This window comes from Lepidochelys kempii, chromosome 7 (genome assembly GCF_965140265.1).
Source record: "Lepidochelys kempii isolate rLepKem1 chromosome 7, rLepKem1.hap2, whole genome shotgun sequence".
NCBI lineage: Eukaryota > Metazoa > Chordata > Testudines > Cheloniidae > Lepidochelys > Lepidochelys kempii.
The window spans coordinates 20,908,556-20,927,235 of record NC_133262.1 but is presented as its reverse complement, the minus strand read 5'-3'; the positions used below and the strand labels follow the sequence as shown (position 1 = coordinate 20,927,235).

At 42.0% G+C, this 18,680-nt stretch overlaps 1 protein-coding gene across 3 annotated transcripts; it reads left to right on the top strand.

Moving 5' to 3' along the window:
• The first annotated feature begins 155 nt into the window (after positions 1–155).
• On the top strand, positions 156–17,963 carry TMEM43 (transmembrane protein 43). Of its 3 annotated transcripts, XM_073351310.1 has the most exons (12): positions 157–346; positions 1,269–1,418; positions 3,107–3,241; positions 4,186–4,280; positions 7,224–7,273; positions 8,758–8,827; positions 10,972–11,042; positions 11,260–11,381; positions 12,273–12,347; positions 12,440–12,541; positions 14,346–14,463; positions 15,666–17,963. In XM_073351310.1, the coding sequence occupies exons 1-12, from the start codon at positions 335–337 to the stop codon at positions 15,866–15,868; spliced, it is 1,203 nt and encodes a 400-aa protein (XP_073207411.1). In that variant the 5' UTR covers positions 157–334; the 3' UTR covers positions 15,869–17,963. The 3 variants fall into 3 exon arrangements, with proteins under 3 accessions (XP_073207412.1, XP_073207411.1, XP_073207413.1); XM_073351311.1 differs by lacking the exons at positions 14,346–14,463; positions 15,666–17,963 and adding an exon at positions 12,661–12,947 and having other exon boundaries at positions 156–346; XM_073351312.1 differs by lacking the exon at positions 14,346–14,463 and having other exon boundaries at positions 15,666–15,844.
• The last annotated feature ends 717 nt before the right edge of the window (positions 17,964–18,680 follow it).

The following is an 18,680-nucleotide window of genomic DNA, read 5'->3' as shown; positions in this document are numbered from 1 at the left end:
CGGGCCCTGTGACAGCGAGCTGTCCCGGCTCGGATTCGCCCGAAGCACCCTTCTCGCGCGCGTGGACTGCATTTCCCAGCAGGCCCCACGGCGGCGCCACAGCTTGAAACTACTTTTCCCAGCATGCCCTACGCCAACTCTCAGTTTGGAACCACGCTTCCCAGCATGCCTTGCTCTGGGGCGTAGCTGCCGGGCTAAAGTTCTGTAGGCGACGTTGTGTCCTAGGGCGGCAAGTTTCTCGCTGCGCTCGGAGCCTGGCGGGGCGAGCTCAGCGCGGGTGGCCCGTCTCTGCTGCGTTAGCCCGGGCTTCAGCCGCGCCCGGCTGAGGCTGAAGATGTCCGGGCATGTAAGTGTGTGAGTCCGGGTGGGGAACAACTCACGTTCCCGCCCCGTAACCCCGCTGCCGACTCGCCCCTGCCCGCTGGCTGCTTCTCCCTCCGGGCTGCGGTGGCACCTCGGAGTCTCCTCGCCCCTCTCCCGTGTTGTGTTTAAGCTGGGTGGCTTCATGGTGCTGCGGGAAGTGTGTGTGTGGATGTAAGAGTCAGTCTGCATGTAGGATATAAAAATGGTGTTCTAGCCAATGCTCAGATCGGAACAGAAAGTGGTGGGAGGGCCACTCCCTTCCTGAGCATTTTCTAAAAAACATCCCCAAACCTGCGAATCTTATTTAGCTACCTAAAGCAATTATCAAACTGTTTCTAGCTATTCCTCACCACCAACATAAATACCGAGTGCCTCCACTCCAATATTACCTTGCTTTTACTCTGAAGACAATAGAATAATATGTGTTTAGATCAAATCAGCTGTCTCCATTTATTGCCCTAGATGCTTCATAAGAGGGAGAGAGGTCTTTACTTTTGAAAAACACTCAGTTATTCCATAGTGATGTAAAATATTATGTGTTAGTCTCAGCTCCACTTTTATATGGCAGGGACACCAGGAATATAATTGAACCTGCCAAGGCCCAAATATGTGATATTGACACAAAATGAGAAACCTAACAAACCGTATCTCAGGCAGCTTTAAAGAATACACTGGGCTATTATTGTGTAAATTACCTTATTCAATAAACCTCTGTTTATTTACAGTTTTTTCTGGTATAAATAACTAAAAGTAATAAAAGTGAGATGAGACAAATGTTTAACTGGGACAGAGATCAGGTTTGCTCTAAATCAGGAGATGCGCCTTTTAAACAAGGGACCCCGTGAGTGGCAAAGCAATTTCTGCCTTAGCTAAGAAGTTATTTAGTGTTTGTTTTTCTTTATCAGTTCTCTGACACAAGCAGCAAGAAAGAACATGTGAAAATCACAAGTGAGCCCAAGCCAGGGTTTCTGGAGCGACTCAGTGACACTGCTGGAGGGATGCTAATTGGACTTGCGGCATTTTCTCTCTCTTTCTACCTTCTTTTTACCAATGAGGTAAGTAAAACAATATTGACTTTTGAATTCCTTGTTCACCTCTATGCCCAAACTCCAATGCTATTCAAGACAAAGCTCTTCTTGCTAAAATATTTGTAACACTAGGTTGCTGAACAGTTCAGATTGTCTCCAGGATTCATTATTAATTTACACTTGAGAGAGGTGTCATGCATGTGGAAGAGCCTGAATTGTAGCCTGATCCTTGGTCCTGTAACACCCCCTAGAAGGTGGGGGTGTTACAGGGGGATATGATATGGGATGGCAGAGCTGTATATGGAGATTTTATCTAGAACTGAGTGTGGAGAATAGAGATAGGATATGACTGAGTAAAATAAGATCCATTGGCAGAGGAGTGGATTGATTGGGAAGTGGGGAGAAAGGTGGGTCAACAGCACATGACAAGTGTGATTGGAAGAGTTTGTTTGGACTTACATGTGTCTGCTATGTGCTAGTGCACCTCCTCTGTGTATGTAACTTCTGCTTTGTGCTGTACAGCTGAGGGGCAGTTGTAGTGAGAAGGGACTTGATGTGCTGCAGGAGCACAGAATGAATCACTATTGAATATGGGAATTGGAGGTTATCTAGCTGACTTGTTTCACCGGTCTCAGAAAATGACTTACCATCAGCGAGCAGGGGTGATCATTTTTATCCAGCCTGGTTTTTACTCTCTCATTGCTTCCTCATTCTCTTGGTATATTGCAAGGCTAAATTTTCAGCTAGCTTCATTGTACTTACATGAAAGGAACTTAATGCACCTAGCCAAACTGGGCAGATCTATTTTGATTAATTCCTAGGATAATCTTGGGCCCTGTCTTCTGCAAACATGCATGTTCTCAACTTTAGTACCATGAGAAGTCCCATTGAAATCAACAGAACTACTCATGGTTGTAAAGTTAATTGCATACATAAGAGTTTGTGGGATTGAGGCCATAATCTGTTATCCTGAAGGTATTTATAGTTAGAGCTGGTTGGAAACTTTGGGGTGGGAGCAGAATTTTGTGAAATTTCATTTCAGATTTTCATCAACATTTTCTAACCATCAATGTATAAATGAAGGAAGGGAACTGTTCACAGGTTTAGGAGATAAGGGAAGAAAAAATTGCTAGATCATAAATCAGAACAATTGGACAGTGGAACAGACTCACAATGGTACCACCATTGCAGTTATTCAAAAACAACAGGTAAGGTAAAAGGTGAGGAATAATTTCAGGGTCCTAGCCTTCAACTTGTATGTGCCTGCAATGTCCATCAAAGTAATTGTGAGTGTTACATACATAAGCATTGCTGGGCTGATAGCTCATGCTAGTGTAAATCGGGAGCAGTTCTGTTTTCTTCAGTAGAGCTACATGTATGGGTAGTGGGTGGTGGTTGTTTTTTAAGGGTGCCACCTGCTATTGCTAGTCTGATTATCCCACAAACTATTACTCAGGGGAGTAATCCCTGTGCACATGAGTAGTTCCACTAACATCGGTGAGGTTAGTTTCACAAATAAGTACTACTCTCAAGTATCAGACATAAGATTGCGACAGCTGGGAAGTGCAGGTGTGTTCCTTGGTTACATGCATGGAGGCCGAACCTATTAGCACTGAATGGAAGCTGTGGCTCCAACGCCTACTAAACTAACACAAAGTGGCAGTGTGTGACTATACCTCCACATGGTTTTTTTTCTCTTTTTTAATTGACTACAGGGACGAGCCTTGAAGACAGCCACTTCCCTTGATGAGGGGCTTTCTCTTGTGGTCCCTCTTGACAATATTCACAGTGTGTCCCAACAGAACGAGGGAAAACTAGTGCACTTGTCGGGTGCCCTTAGAACATCAAAGGTAGGTAAACAATAGTTGGTTTGAAAATAATGCATGAACTAAAAGGAAGAAAAACTCTTTACCGCCAGATTAAACCCATGCATCCTTGATATGAAATATTACTGTGGGCTGTAAACCTCCCATCTGAAAATGTTCCTCCCCATTCCTGTGCTGTGTGTTTGGGAGCCAGCTGTGCATTCCTGAAGACACAAAGTCCTGAGGATCTTGCATTGCAGAGGCTGTGCATCTTCTGGTTATTCCAGAGATAGTGATGTTGTTTGTCAGCTCTTTTTGAAAGAGAGAATGTGATGGAAAAGCAGCCGGCAGAAAAGAATAAAAGTTTCTCTTCAAATGGGTTCATGCATGGTTTAATGGTTAGAAGTGTGAACCAGGATTCCTGGTTCTATTTCCTTGCTGTGCCAATGACTTGCTGTCTCAGTTTCTTCAGGTCAAATTCACCAGTGGTATAAGCAGATAGGGTGTAGTGCTCCCTTTTTAAAAAAGATTTGTACAGTCTGTCCATCACTGAGATATCTCTGTGGCTTCATGGAATTTCACATACTTTTGACAGTGATAAATGTGGTGTCTCATCCACAAAATGGATCTTATCACGTGATTTTGGGAAGCTTAGTTAATGTTTGTAAAATTCTTCCAGATCCTCAGATGAAAGAAGCTACAGCATAGAAATGCAGAGAAATAACTGTTCCTGATGCGTTGTTATACTTTTATTCCATCGTCTGTCTTGCTGCATGTCACCAGGGCCTTTTTCTTTTAATTTTTATTTCAGAGTGTTTTTGAAAGAAAAATTTTACATGACACCCCCTTTACTTTTTCATCACAATAAACTGAGATTTCGCCAAGATAAATTTACAGGTATCTGCTCTGCTGGAATCAATAATAAAAAGTTGGAGTTATCTGAGATACAGCTTTTTAGACTGACTTGTATTTTATTTATATCCTAATAGCCTTTGTTTGATCCCAGCTATGGGCTCTCCATCCACGCTGTCAAACTGAAACGTCAGGTGGAAATGTATCAGTGGGTAGAATATGAAGACTCCAAGTAAGTCGTAGGCTCGTTATTTTTACTTCTTACCAGAATCCAATTACAATTTAAGGAAAAGGTGCTGGCTAATTAACGTTTTTTTGTGTGTGTTTTTTTTGGGGGGGGGGGGGAGGGGGTTGTAACGTGATGACCCAAGAGCCCTTGAGTTTTCAGTTTCCTTTAATTTTCCCTACATTTAATTTTGGTTTAGTGATTCTGGCCCCAATCCTGTAATGAGCTCTATGCGGGTGGACCCCATTGCAGGAGCAGAGTCTTAAGAGAATCCCAACAACCTCCAGCAGTAGGTGAAATGTTTTCCCACCCCCTAACCTCATATAGTACTATATCAGACCTCTTGCAATCTAAGATACAGCTGTGGCTTTTACCTTCTATTTTCTGATACAATTCCATAGGCTCCTGGAATATTAATTTGTTGTAGGCAATGTCAGTAGAATCTATACATGCATAATTTATTATAATTTACAAAAACAGTTGAATACACTTTTCTAAAAAGTATAGAAATCAATTTTTTTTTAAAAGTGGCACTAAGGATTTTACAGACTGATCAATGCGGATGTGCCCCTGCGGAACCCTGCTGACTCCCATGGGTCTTTGTGGCTCAGTATTGCCTAGGACAGGGGTGGCCAACCTGAGCCTGAGAGAGAGCCAGAATTTACCAATGTACATTGCCAAAGAGCCACAGTAATACGACAGTAACCCCTCATCAGTCCCCCCGCCCCCACTTCCAGTGCCTCCCACCCACCGGCAGCCCCGCCGATCAGCACCTCCCCCTCCCTCTGGATCTACTGTTTTGTGGCATGCAGAAGGCGGGGGGAGGGGTGGAGGAGTGAGGGCACAGCAGGCTCGGGGAGGGGGTAGGAAGGGATGGAGCAGGGGCAGGGCCTGTGGCAGAGCCAGGGGTTGAGCAGTGAGTACCCCCGGGCACACTGGAAAGTCAGTACCTGTAGCTCCAGCACCGGGGTCGGCGCCTAGACAAGGAGCCGCGTATTAACTTCTGAAGAGCCGCATGTGGCTCCGGAGCCACAGGTTGGCCACCCCGGCCTAGGACTTCTCCCTGCATTCATCATTTTGCAGCCCCTAATCTCGAAGCAATTGCTCCTGATGTCTTAAGTTTTTTAAGCGCAAAGTCTAGCTGCAGAGTATAGAACGCTTTCTGGTATCACCCAGCTGAACTCTCCCCACTGTTGAACTCTCAAACTCCAGAATGGAGGCACAAGCTCATTTTTGACCTCCTTCGCCAAAAAGTAAATGCATTTTAAATGGCTTCTGCTGGATCTGGAAACCTCTCCATGTTAAACATAGATTCTTCCTTTCCTCCCCTCAAGCTCAATAATGATGAACTTTCTTAGAACAAATAAAAGCCACAATTTAAAATGTGAATTCTGTGGTAAACTACAGCCCTTGATCATTGGCTGGAATGCAATGAATGGGTAACTAGGTGAAACGTAAACAGATTAGATGATCTAAGGGTCCCTTCTGACCTTAAACTCTATGGAAGTGTCTAGTCAATACCATGCTCTGAACATAACCTAAAATGTTTTAAAATATATTTAGTGTGATATACTGGTTAGAAAAGAGGCCTGGGAATCCAGATTCATGGGTAATATTCTCAGCCCTACCAACAGCCAGTAACTCAGTATGTGGCCTTGGGCACATCACTTAATTCCCTCTGTCTCAATTTGCCCATCTATAAAATGGCTACACAGGAAAAACCGTGTCTGAATTTGGGATTATCCAAACTTCTTCTTCCCCTCCCCCCTGCAATTTCAACAGTCATATAAAAACCAAAATTAATTTCTGTAAATTCCAGTTTCTTGAATGTCTCAGGGTCATCCAAAACTTTCAGTTCATTGGAATTTGTCTGTAATAATCTTAGTGGTACCTTCCTCCCAGTGGGCTGTGCAGCTTTCAAGAGTGAATGTAGGAAAGGTCTTTTAGCTGCTTTGCTGACAGGTGCAATAGAAGAGCAAAGCATTATTATTATTATTTATTTTATTATTTTACTGACATGAAACAACAACACGTAATTTGTTATAATAAAAACCTCGTTATGGATGTCTGTAGCTTTGGGTGTGGAATCAGGACTCACTGTTTGGGAAACTGTTGTCATAACACACAGAAAACAATCATCTAGAAAATTTTGAAGATGCAGAAAACAAGAGGTCCCCAGTTTAGAGAGAGTCTGCGTTTACGGCACTGTGTAAAGTACAGGCACCACACATGTAGCTACGCACTGCAGTGAAAGGCAGGCTACATCCGCACTTGTCGCTGCAGTGTGTAGCATGCCACAGTGCAGGGCTTCAGCTGCGGGGAAAGGCTCTGGTAGCTCCCCTCTGCCAGAGCCTTTCCCCGCTGCCGGAGCCTTTCACTACAGGAGGGAAAGGCTCTGGCAGCAGGGAGGCAGCAGTGTTAGACCTGGGAGGCACTGGTTGGGTGTGGTATAGAGCTGTGTAAGGTATATCCCTGAACCCTACAGTGTGTAGGAATCTCTGCCCTACTCGCCATAGTTGTGCCTCACTGTCTACTCCGCTATTTATACCTGTGCTAGCTGGGTACTGTCTCTACTCTAGAATAGGTATCTATACTCTACACCTGGCCATAAGAGTAACTACCTATAATGTGCATATGATGCTAATGCCAGTAAGAGTCCTTGGTTTAGGGCAGTGGTTCAGTCCTTCCCATATTGGGCTCCCTGGCACTAATTTAGTGGACGCCTCCCTTCCAGTTAGCTATAGGGGAAAGGCAGGGTGTGTGCCACTTCATGATACCTGTCTGCAGGATCCCCCCAACCTTGCTGTTCAGAATCTATTATTTAGGGAAACGTTTACTTCATTCTAAAGATAAGTTTGGCTTGTGCTTCATTTCCCATGGGCTTCCTGTATGTTTCACTTGTGCGGTGGGCCCTGTCCTGACCTTCATGCTGTGTGTTTTCTTCTGCAGAGAATATGAGGAGAATGGTGAAGTTAAGAAAGAAACAAGATATTCATATAGTAAGTTCATCAGTGCACAGTACAAAAGCATTTCTCCCCCTTTGAATTCAAAATGGGGTTTGCATGCGGATTTAAAAATAAGTCCTATAGTACCCTGCTAGGATGAGAAGAAAGGGGTTTGGAGGAACAGGGAAAGATTCATTCCATGCTCCCTTAGCAAATGGCAGAGACTTTGTTCCATGAGGTAATTGAGATGGGGACCAACTGGGACGCTGTTCATGAATAACCTACAAATCCCAGGTTTCAGAGTAACAGCCGTGTTAGTCTGTATTCGCAAAAAGAAAAGGAGGACTTGTGGCACCTTAGAGACTAACCAATTTATTAGAGCATAAGCTTTCGTGAGCTATGTCTTCAGGCTTGGATAGTCCGAGTGGGTGACTGGGAGGAATGGCATGTGTATTTCATGCTCTATGTTCAACGTATTGAGAGACTGCTCAGGCACTGGTATCAGCCAGTGGAAACGCCCAGTATCTTGAGTGCCTCCGCCTTTTGACAAGCATTTGGCAAAAACTATAATGCCCATCTGGCAGAAGCTGTAGAGAGGATTATTTCCCTCCAATTCTGAGCTACCCGATGGCAGAAAACAAATACTCTGAGTCTCTGAGCCTCATTTGTCCCTGATTCAAGCACGTGGGCATGTAATGTGGGTATGTAACAAGCCATGTACATGATTATAAAAAATACTATCAGCCTGTTGGAATACAGAGCTCCTTGCTATGGAGATATATCAGGACCAGAACTGGTGGCTGTGAGCTAAAGGAGCTGCTTTACATTAGAAGGGAACTAATATAGACTGGTGTATTCCAACCAATAGTTGTCAGTAGGTCACACATGAGAGCATTCCATGCAAGCACCCTCACTTCACCCTTTAATGAGGATCCCTTGCTTTGTCTTTGTCCCTGCATGGAAATATGGAGCTTTCCTTATTCAGCAGATGAGCTACAGAAAGAAGGGGGAAGAGATGATGATGCTGCAGGAGTAAGAAGGAAGCTGCCAGAGCCAGTGCTGAAAATCTCAAGAAGCTGCTTTGTGTTTCTTTGCTGTGAAGACAGTAGCACAACATTGTGTCCTACTGGGGCTTCTTCCCCTCTCTGTCTGCTGTATCACCACACTGAAGCAACTTATTCCAGCAGAACAGTTATTCCTTTCTCAGCCAGCCAGAAATCGTCCAGTGATGGGAACCAGGGGTGGAATCCTGGCTCCACTAAAGTCAGTCTGAGAACTCCCATTGACTTTAGTGGAGTCAGGATTTCACACCAGGTAGCCTTTCCCTAAATCTTTCCATTCCTTTATAAATATGTCATGAGATGCAGGTGTATATATGGTACCTTTTTTAAATATATACCTTGGTGTAAAGAATGTTACTGCAAGTATAAGGCACGTTGCCTAAAACTTGTCAGTCCTTCTGTAGCATTTAAGCAGAACATTCTTGATTTTAGTGTTTTTAACTCTTCTCTTCCCAACTTGTATCCCATTTTCCTTAGACACTGAATGGAAATCAGAAGTTGTGAACAGCAGAAACTTTGATCGAGAGATTGGCCATAAAAACCCCAGGTAATTCTGACTTCTGTAAGATAATATTTTTGAATTTGATACCCATGCTAACTGACTAGTCCTTTCAGCTCTTTGTGAGGTAGGTGAGAATTATCGCTATTTTATAGGTGGGGAAACTGAGGTACAGACAGGGCGGGGGAGGGGATTTTCCCAAGGGTACCACAGTGAATCAACAGTGGAGCCAAGATTAAGTTATTTATATTTTAGCTAATAATTAATAGGCAGGGGTCTTCCTGACTTCCAACTGTATTCTTGTGCCTCTGGAGTGTGCTGCCTCCAAGTAGGAAAACTAGAAAGGATTCCTTTCTGACTTTCATAATCCATCAATGAAGCATGGAGCTATTAAAAATACAAAAATAGAATGACATCTCATGTGACTGTCATGCCAGATGCAGTAGTGCCTGCATCTTTTGACAGAGCATATGCAAGATCACAGACTTGTTTGTGTCAATCACTCAAGGCATAATTTATTTTTAATTACTCCCTGCTGCCACATTTTGACTTATTGACTTACTAACTTTTGAGTTATTCTTATAAGATCCTTGGGGCAGGGACCTTCTTTTTGTCCTGTGTTTGTACGGTGCCTAGCACAGTGAGGTTCTGATTTACAAACTCCTAAGCACTATGGTAATACAAATAATATTCCGTACAGGTTCTGATACCACCTTCATCATGGTAGTATCTGAGCATTTTCCAGTGGTGCGATGTGGCAAAGAATGTCTATAAGGATAGGTGGGAAAAATGGCATTTGGGGTTTTGAAAAATCTCTGCATCTTTGCTTTGGAGATTTGGACTTTCACAAGTGTCCCATAAACTGAAGCATTTTTATGCAAGTGGAATTTTGTTTCCAATATATTCAATGTATTTTTAACAAATTGGCACCCTGAGCTATGCAAATAACTTAGAGCTGGTCAGAAAACATGGCAGGGTGGAGGGACTGTTATGTGTTAGTTTTCCTTTGTTTTTTATTGACATTTTCCAACCATTAATAATAATATTATTATATTATAATATAAAATATTATTAATATTATTATTATAAAATTAATAATTAATAATAACCAAAGATTATTATTTTAAATCAAATCACATTCTGCTTCTAGGGCTGCCACAGGAATAACAATAAAATACGTAGCAGCCCAGAGTCAAATGGTGCAAACCATAAAAGCTGTGAATGCCATTGTAAATGAGTTACATGCCTGACTCAAACCCACCGATTTGAACACTAAAATTTACAGTTCATGCCTTTCTGATGAGAACCTATATCTTTCAAGTCAGTTCTAAATGTGTCAAAGTGCATTATCACCTCATTAGCTATTACAAGTGTAAGAGAGACTCAAATTCTAAGAAACAGTTTGTAGGGAAAAGATGTGGCCTTTGAATTTATTCTTTCTTTTGTAGGGTGGTGCTCTATCTGTATGTATCTTGGGCTTTGATCCTTCAAACACTTATACATGTGGTTTGCTTTACAGCCATGAGTTATCAGTGGAACTACTTATGGTAGTAAAATTAAGCACGTGTAGGTGCTTCCAAAATTACTGGGGCTTCAGCTACTACTATGACTTGATCATGGTTTTTAAGTACCAACTTGAGGAAAAGATTTCTGATAGAGGGCTCTTTAATTTAGCAGACACAAAGGCATAGCAAGATCCAGTGGCTGGAAGCTAAAGCTAGGAAAATTCAGACTTAGAAATAAGATTCATTTTTTAAACCATGATGGTAATTAACCCTTGGACCAAGTTACTTAGGGATGTGATGGATTCTTCATCATGTGAAGTCTTAAATAGCTTTCTAAAAGAGATGATCTAGCTCAACTAGAAGTTATGGGCTAGATGTGAAAAATCACCTGGTATAACTCTCTGACCTGTGTTATGCAGGAATCAGACCAGATGATCATAATTGCCCCTTCTGACCTTAGTAACTATTAATGGTCCTATTACTGTAGTATCTGAGCACCTAACAATCTTCTAATGTATTTATCTTTACATCATGGCAGTTATTTAACTCACTGGTACACTCTCACACTCACAGGTTTTTGTCTGTCAGCATGGATCAGTATTTTGTGCTTCTGTGTATTCTATGTTGTTGGTCAAGAGTGTGCTCATAATACTAGAATTTATACAGAGATTATTTCTTTTCCCCAAGTGCCATGGCTGTGGAATCTTTCACTGCAATTGCTCCTGATGTCCAGGTGGGCAGTTTCTTTCTTTCAAAAGGTAAGGGATGTTTTTTACTTATTATAACAAATACACACTGGGTCAAGTTCATCACTGGTGTAACACCATTAAGCTCATTGGAATTGCACTGCAGATGGCTTTTGGTTCATTATCTTTTGGGATGGCAGACTTTTAAATGGCTGTCTAGGGCTAACACAATGGATCCTGAAGTCAATGCACCACCTGAGACCTACATTTGGCTCTTTATTCTGCTTAGGTCTTATTGAGAAAATTGACAGCTTTAAGCAGATGAGCCTGTCGAAACTGAAGGATCCGCATGCTGACATCACTCGAAGAGAAGATTACTTTTATCACAGCGAGAATCCCAGGCGTCCAGAAGTAAGATGAAAGGGCTTTGCAGAGATCATCAAGGCAGCAACTAAAATCTATTCATTGAAGAAAATGTAGGGTTTTATCCTGCAAGATGCACACCACTCTCATCTCCCATTGAAATCAATGCATGTCATAGTGCTGAGCAGCTTGCCCACTTAGCTCTGACTGCAGAGCTAATGGAAGAGTGATTAATTTCTGTATATCAAACGAGCTTCTTATCCTGCCCTTACCCTCCTCTTTCTCTTCTTGAGTGTCTTCTTCCCGTATGTTAGACTGACAGGCTAAGAAGATGCTTTTAACTGGAAAGAAACAGGAGCAGGGCTACTGCTATTCTCACATAGGTGGGTTTCATTAGTGTCTAACTGGTCTGTCTGAGTTAGGTCTACTCAGTGCAAGTGAACTGAACGCAGTAATGAGTGAGCCAGGTCACTGCTGGCTGGCGCTGCCTGCCTGCGGCTGAGGATAGCTAGCTGTAACTCTCTTTGGGAGCCCATCCTTGCCACTCCTAAATCAGACAGGGGAAAGTGGCATAAAGCTTGCTCTCCTTTGGGACTTGAGTTATGCTGTCTCTGCAGTCCTCACTTTCTGCCAACCCAGCCTGGAAAAATCACAAGCCAGGAATCCTACCTGGCTGTCTCATATACTGGTGCAAAGCCTTATGGCACAGCATCCTCTCTTAGAAGTTTTTTAAGGTCAGGCTTGACAAAGCCCTGTCTGGGATGATTTAATTGGGGATCGGTCCTGCTTTGAGCAGGGGGTTGGACTAGATGACCTCCTGAGGTCCCTTCCAACCCTGATATTCTATGATTCTCCCATGATGTTCCCGTGCAGAGTGGCTTCACTGGGAATTTTTTGTTGAAGTAAATTTTTATTAACTTGTGATTTACGTATTTCCAGGTGGGAGACCTTCGTGTTTCATTCTTCTATGCGGGTCTGAGCGGAGACAAGTCCCACCTGGGCCCAGCAGATGTGGTAAATCTTCAGGTTCTCCAGTGATTTGCTCCCTAAGGCCCCAGTGCTGTAACGAGTAAAGCTCTTTGATTGGTTCCTCTGCCTCTTGTAAGGTGTCCGTGATTGCTCGTCAGCGAGGGGACCAGTTGGTTTCATACCAAACTAAGTCTGGAGATGTCCTGCAGATTCTTTATCCTGGTGATCTCTCTGCTAAGGTGAGTTATCCCACAGCATGAGTAAACTATTGGAGACAGCTAGCATTGAAACTGGAGGAGGTAGCAAGAAGCAGGGAATGGGACAGTGAGTTTCCTCCCTCTTCACGTTTCATTTGCAGGGGAAAGATCGGGTGGTAAGTTACCAGTCTGATGCTGGACAGAGGAAATCTGGTCTGAGTATTGCCTCTCCTGCCTCTAATCTCACTGCTGGAGGACAAGACAGTTGTGAGCCTGTGTCCACCTCCCTCATCCCCCCCACCCTGGTCTTTGTGTGTGCCTAACATTGACTTTGCCTCAGAAGAATGCAAATGCTGTGTACTCTTACCCTATCAGCAGTAGCCAGTTAGGCTGTTTCATTCCTGCTCATTAAAGTGTGATTTGTGGCAAAAGTTACCACACAAAATAACTTCCTTCTGCTATTGCTTCCTTCTGCTGTAAATGAGAGAGCGACTGTAGGTACAATAATGTCTGTTGTTGGACCGAAGATATTACCTCACCCACCTTGCCTCTCTCATGTCCTGAGACCAACTCAGCTACAACAGCTCTGTTGTAAATGGCATTCTTTGTCCCCCTGCCCCCCCCCCAATTGTTTGCCATCTGTTTGTTTCATGATCACCCAAATACTTTCTAAAGGTGATATTTTAAAATAAGTTAGTTTTTTAATTAAAGCCTGTAATTCCATCCTCACCCCTTCCAAAATCCATCCCTTTTAAGGGACCTAAAGGTTTGAAATACAATTATTGTTAGTACAGTTGGGTGGGAACCCTCTGGCAATTAACTGGGTTGCAATAAACCCTGCATGTTCCAGCAGTTTGATGATTCACTTACTCCCCTGGCAGGTTGGCTTCCATTAGTGATTGTTTTGTGCCTTGCTGCAAAGATCCTTGATGCCAAGTATTTGAGTTCCCAAAAGCTGGTGAACTGGCTCTTGCTTCAGGCTGGTCTTGAAAGAGATAAGAAATAGTAACAACTTTTGTTGTAAGATGTGACCCTTAATATATTTTTACTTCAGCAGAAACTGAGACACCACCAATGTAGAGATTGGTCCAAATAGGATACAAGTAGTTTCCAGGAGGTGTCTTCCTACTATAAAATCTTTATAAGCAGTTGCAGAGCATCTCAAAGCATGTATGAACTTAATTCATTAATGTTGTACATGTGGTTCTGAAAATCTCCTTTACTAAAACTGTTTGCTAGGCAGTGTCTTGTTTTTGAAACATGCCCAAATTTCTAGTCAGCAAAACACATGCATCTCTTCTGAATAAAAACAACACAATTAATTAATATGCAAATCTTCTACAATTTTCCCTGGTCCCAGTGGAGGTTGCTGATTTTAGTGCATGTGTTTGGATAAGGAGAGAGAGAAGGCAGCAATCTTTACAGAAGTGTATACAACCATTTAATAAACTAGTGTATCTGATTCTTCCTTGGTAGGGAAATGGATGCTCCTTATTTGAGTTCATCAGCAACAACACGTGTGCACTTTTCAGGTGTGTTCTCACCTTTAATCACAAGGTGTGACAGAAAATGTTGTGGACCAAGTTAGGACTCCACAAAGATGGCCTTGGCCCTGCCCTTTGGCCACTGTTGTAACATGTTGGGCTGCTGTTGAGGGAGGGGAAAAAAGCTACACTTTTAGTAGCCAAGATAGTATTGCAAATGGCCCTGTATCTCTTGGGAAGCATTAATATTGACAAGCATGATCCCCTGTGATGTATTTATTCATAAGGTTCAGGAAGCAGCAGGATTTGGGGCTTGAAGGAACCCCAGAAATGGGCAATGTATAACAGTGTTTGGGTTTCAGGAGGTGTTTCAAAAAGAGCATGAAAGTAACACCATGAAGACCTGGGGTCTCCGTGCAGCTGGCTGGCTGGCGATGTTTGTAGGCATCAACCTTATGACCAGAATCCTTCACACTTTGGGTATGTCTGTTACTAGAAACAGAGCTCGGTTTAGAGACGGGACCTGACTCAAAATGCTGGATCCTAGTGACAAAATGACCAAAACACAAAAATTAATTTTTTGGCGGGTGCAGAATTTGAATCTGGATCTGAACTTTGCAATTGGCTTCTAAATCAATAAAGATCAGAACCAAAATCCCAGATCCAAACATCTGCTTTGTGGATGTATGAAATCTGGATCAGAACTTTGAGATTTGAACCCATGTAATTTGAAATGTGGATTAGGTCACAATTCATAGTCTCGTCTCTCAGTCTAGTCCCCAGCGGATGCTTACCCTGTGCTTACCAGTCACAGACTGATAACACAAGCTGGGCAGGTTCTTTAAAGACTTCCCCATGCAGCTCTATCAGACCTGCTATTGTTTCCAAATACAGAACTGCTATGTACCTGAAGTCTGAATTGTTGTGATTTGTATTGCAGTAATGCCTTGAGTCCCAGGCCACCACTGTGCTAGGCGCTGTACAGACACTGAACTAAAAAATGGTCCTTGAATTTTGTATTTTAGTTTAAGGCAAATTTTACAAGAATAAACTTGGCAAAAGAGCATTTTTTACATTAAACTTGTTTAAATTGAATTCCAGAGCTACCTCTTGCTCTGAAATAGCATCTATCCCATATTTTGAGAGAAACATTCACGATGCTTGAGACTCTTCAGAGAAGTTTATGCAATCTCCAGTTCTCAGTGAAATGTGACCAGTTATACCTAGTCTTTCCTCTTGTGACTTTCACACACCTCTGTCCTATGTATTTTATACATAAGCAGAAGGATGGCCTTGTAGCTTTGGGACAGGCTTGGCCATTAGGAGGCTTTGAATTCTATTCCCAGCTCTGCCATACATTACTGTTGTATCTTGGAACTGGTATTTAACTACTTTCCCTGACTTTCCCCTATCTGAAGAGAAGGGGAATGACACTTAACTGCCTCCCAGAGATGTTGAGGCTTTGCTTGTCAGTGTTTGTAAAGTGATCTGCGATCCTCTGATTGAAAGGACTGTGGAAAGACCTTATCCATTGTTCATTGAAATGGATGGGAGTCTTTTCGTAGATTTCACTGGCAGCTGGATGTGGACTCTAACCACAAATTTTTAGCAGTATAAAAGCTTACAGCTGTTCACACTGTCAAATATTTCATTTTCTGTTTAATTCTTCTTCCCACCCACAGTGGATTGGCTTCCTGTTGTTCGAGATCTGGTTAATATTGGACTTAAAGCTTTTGCTTTTTGTACAGCCACCTCGCTCTCCCTGCTAACTATTTCTGTGGGGTGGCTCTTCTACCGCCCACTCTGGGCTCTACTGATTGGGTTGCTGTCTGCCGTTCCTATTGTGATTGCAAAATCCCGGGTTCCACCGAAGAAGCATCAGTGATGATGGAAGAATTCCTTTTTTTTCTCTCCCCTTGTACTTGAACCCTATTTTTTTAACCCTTTGAATCCTAGTGCATTTATCATGTTTCAAGCTATTATGACATGCTTAAGGCACATTACAGTTCAGAATCTTGACTCCCTGCACCAGAGAGTCCAGTAGGAGACAAAGGTGCAATTTTTTGTATGTTTATTACACATCCATGGGAAAACGTAACTGTAGAAGCTGCAGTTTGGAGTGGGTGATATTCTGTGTATTTAGAGGAGGAAGTAGCATTTGTTACTTAACTGCTATTTGCCAATCTTTACTTATTAAAAGAGCAATGCTGTGCCCTATCCACAGGGGAACAGGGACAGATTTAATTATGCGATCCATGATGTGCAATCTCTACCAGATTTTGTGTGTTTGCCTCTCATTTAACTATTCCCTCTTATTTTCTTATGTACATGGAGAAATATACTTATGTTGACAATGTTTTGAAGTGCATGTTCATAGACAAAATGCTGCTTTCACATGAGTGAAAGCTGTGTTACGCATTTAATTTTTCAGTAGTTAGAAAACCAGGTATAATGTATAAGGTTTTCAAAAGTAACTAGGGATTTCGGCTGCTCAATTTACCTTTTAAACGGACCTGATTTTCAGAAAGGGATGAGCCTTCACTGAATCAGAACCCTGGAAGCGGTCTCATTTGGGCACCTAAAATTGCTAGCATGTCTACCTTGTTTTGTAAAACTTTAAAACTGATTTAAAATTCCATCTGCTTAAAGGGATAGTCTAAGGTCAAAAAACATAACCGGTTGAAACTAAGAACTGATGTAACCTGTAAAACTAATGTAAACTCCTGTACTTAAAAACTGATTATTTCCCCCTTTATTTTTTTCATTTCACTTAGTTTGGCTAAGGAAAGATGTCTGAGAAACAAACTGAGTACTTATATAAGCTGTAGTGTTTGGATTTAAACGTTCTCCTTCGGGGTTTGCAAGGGCCTCATACTTAAAAACCTTAATTGAAATTAATCATTAAAAAATTGGTTAATGTTTTGTAAACCTAAATGTTAAGCTTGGTCATGTTAGGGGAAGAAGCAACTCTACATCTAACCTCTCACTAATTCATGTTTACGTTTTTCTGCTAACACCAATACTTACGTTTTTGGAACCCCTTTTGTATTATTTTTAAGTGTATTTGCTCCTAACAACTTAGGGCTGTCTTTCAGCCTGCTTTTTTCCTGTGCTTCCACTTTTGTAAGCACAACTGATGTTTAAGAAGAATACCTAATTCCATGGAGGAATATGGTAGCTCATTGACCTCAACCTTGATTTTCAAAATCTTATCCCTTAAAGTCCAGTTAAGAACTTCAAGAAAGGTTCCTTCCCCTTGCTACATTATTTATTTTACTTGAATATATCTGAGAAAGGGTTTTTGTTTGCTCAGGATCTTAAACAGGAGAAACTAAACCAAAGCTGAGGAATGTGGAAGGTATAGACCTTAAATCCACTTAACACATAGTCAACATGTTTAAGGAATCAGACCATGTAATTTTAAAATCAGTTACTATAGTTACCAAGGTTATTAGCATTAGTAACTTATCTAACAGCCCAAGGACTATTTAAAAGTTGACTACAAGATGAGAATCCAAGTCTTTAGTGATGGGGCAATTTTTGAATTTTTTTTGCACAAAACTATTAAAAAGAATGGCTTGTAAAATATAACTTTGGGTAGTTGCTACTTGAATGAACAATAATCATTAGGCAATGCCCTTTTATTCCTGTTGATATCCAGCCATTGTCAGTTCAGTTTCAAGGCTCAAGGGCCCTAATCTGCCCCCAATGAAGTCAGTGGGAATAGGCTCTTGGGCAGGTTGCCTGGATATACAAATAGTCAATTAATAAACTTATGCAGTGTTTGTCTGCTACTTAATCATTGCAGTATATCTTCCAGTACCTCAAATGGTGTTCTTTTGGGGAACACTGTGTTGAACGGATACTTTCCAAACTTAAACCCCAACCAGCATTCAGCTACTGTATAATGGAGACTCTTGAAATAGTTTTCTATGGAAGTGCTGAACTTTTGTATGTTTTATTAAAAAAAAATTCTCAGATGGTGTGTGTGTTTGGGTTTTGTAACTGGGCTTTGATGCTAAAGGTGCTGTAACCACAGCTGGTCTGAACTCTTCTGGAGACTATTAAATACAGGGAGACATACAGCTTTTAGCTCCTAGACAAACCAGCTCATTACTAAAACTACACTGAGAAAAAGGCAACTGTTTAGTTGTAGATTTACATTCAAATACTTCACTCTCAGGAGGCATGTTCATATTACCTGAATTACTAGTATCCAGGGTAAGGTACTTTATATATAAAAGGCAGCACAGTGGAGTGGTTTAAGAAGAGCACTAGAACTTGAAGACAGGTTCTGGTTCCTAGTTTGCCACAGACTTGCTGTGAGCAAGTTGCTTAAACCTTGACATTTCCTTATCATAGAATATCAGGGTTGGAAGGGACCTCAGGAGGTCATCTAGTCCAACCCCCTGCTCAAAGCAGGACCAATCCCCCATTAAATCATCCAAAACTTCTAAGGAAGGAGATTCTACCACCTCCCTGGGTAACACATTCCAGTGTTTCACCACCCTCCTAGTGAAAAAGTTTTTCCTAATATCCAACCTAAACCTCCCCCACTGCAACTTGAGACCATTACTCCTTGTCCTGTCCTCTTCTACCACTGAGAATAGTCTAGAACCATCCTCTCTGGAACCACCTCTCAGGTAGTTGAAAGCAGCTATCAAATCCCCCTCATTCTTCTCTTCTGCAGACTAAAC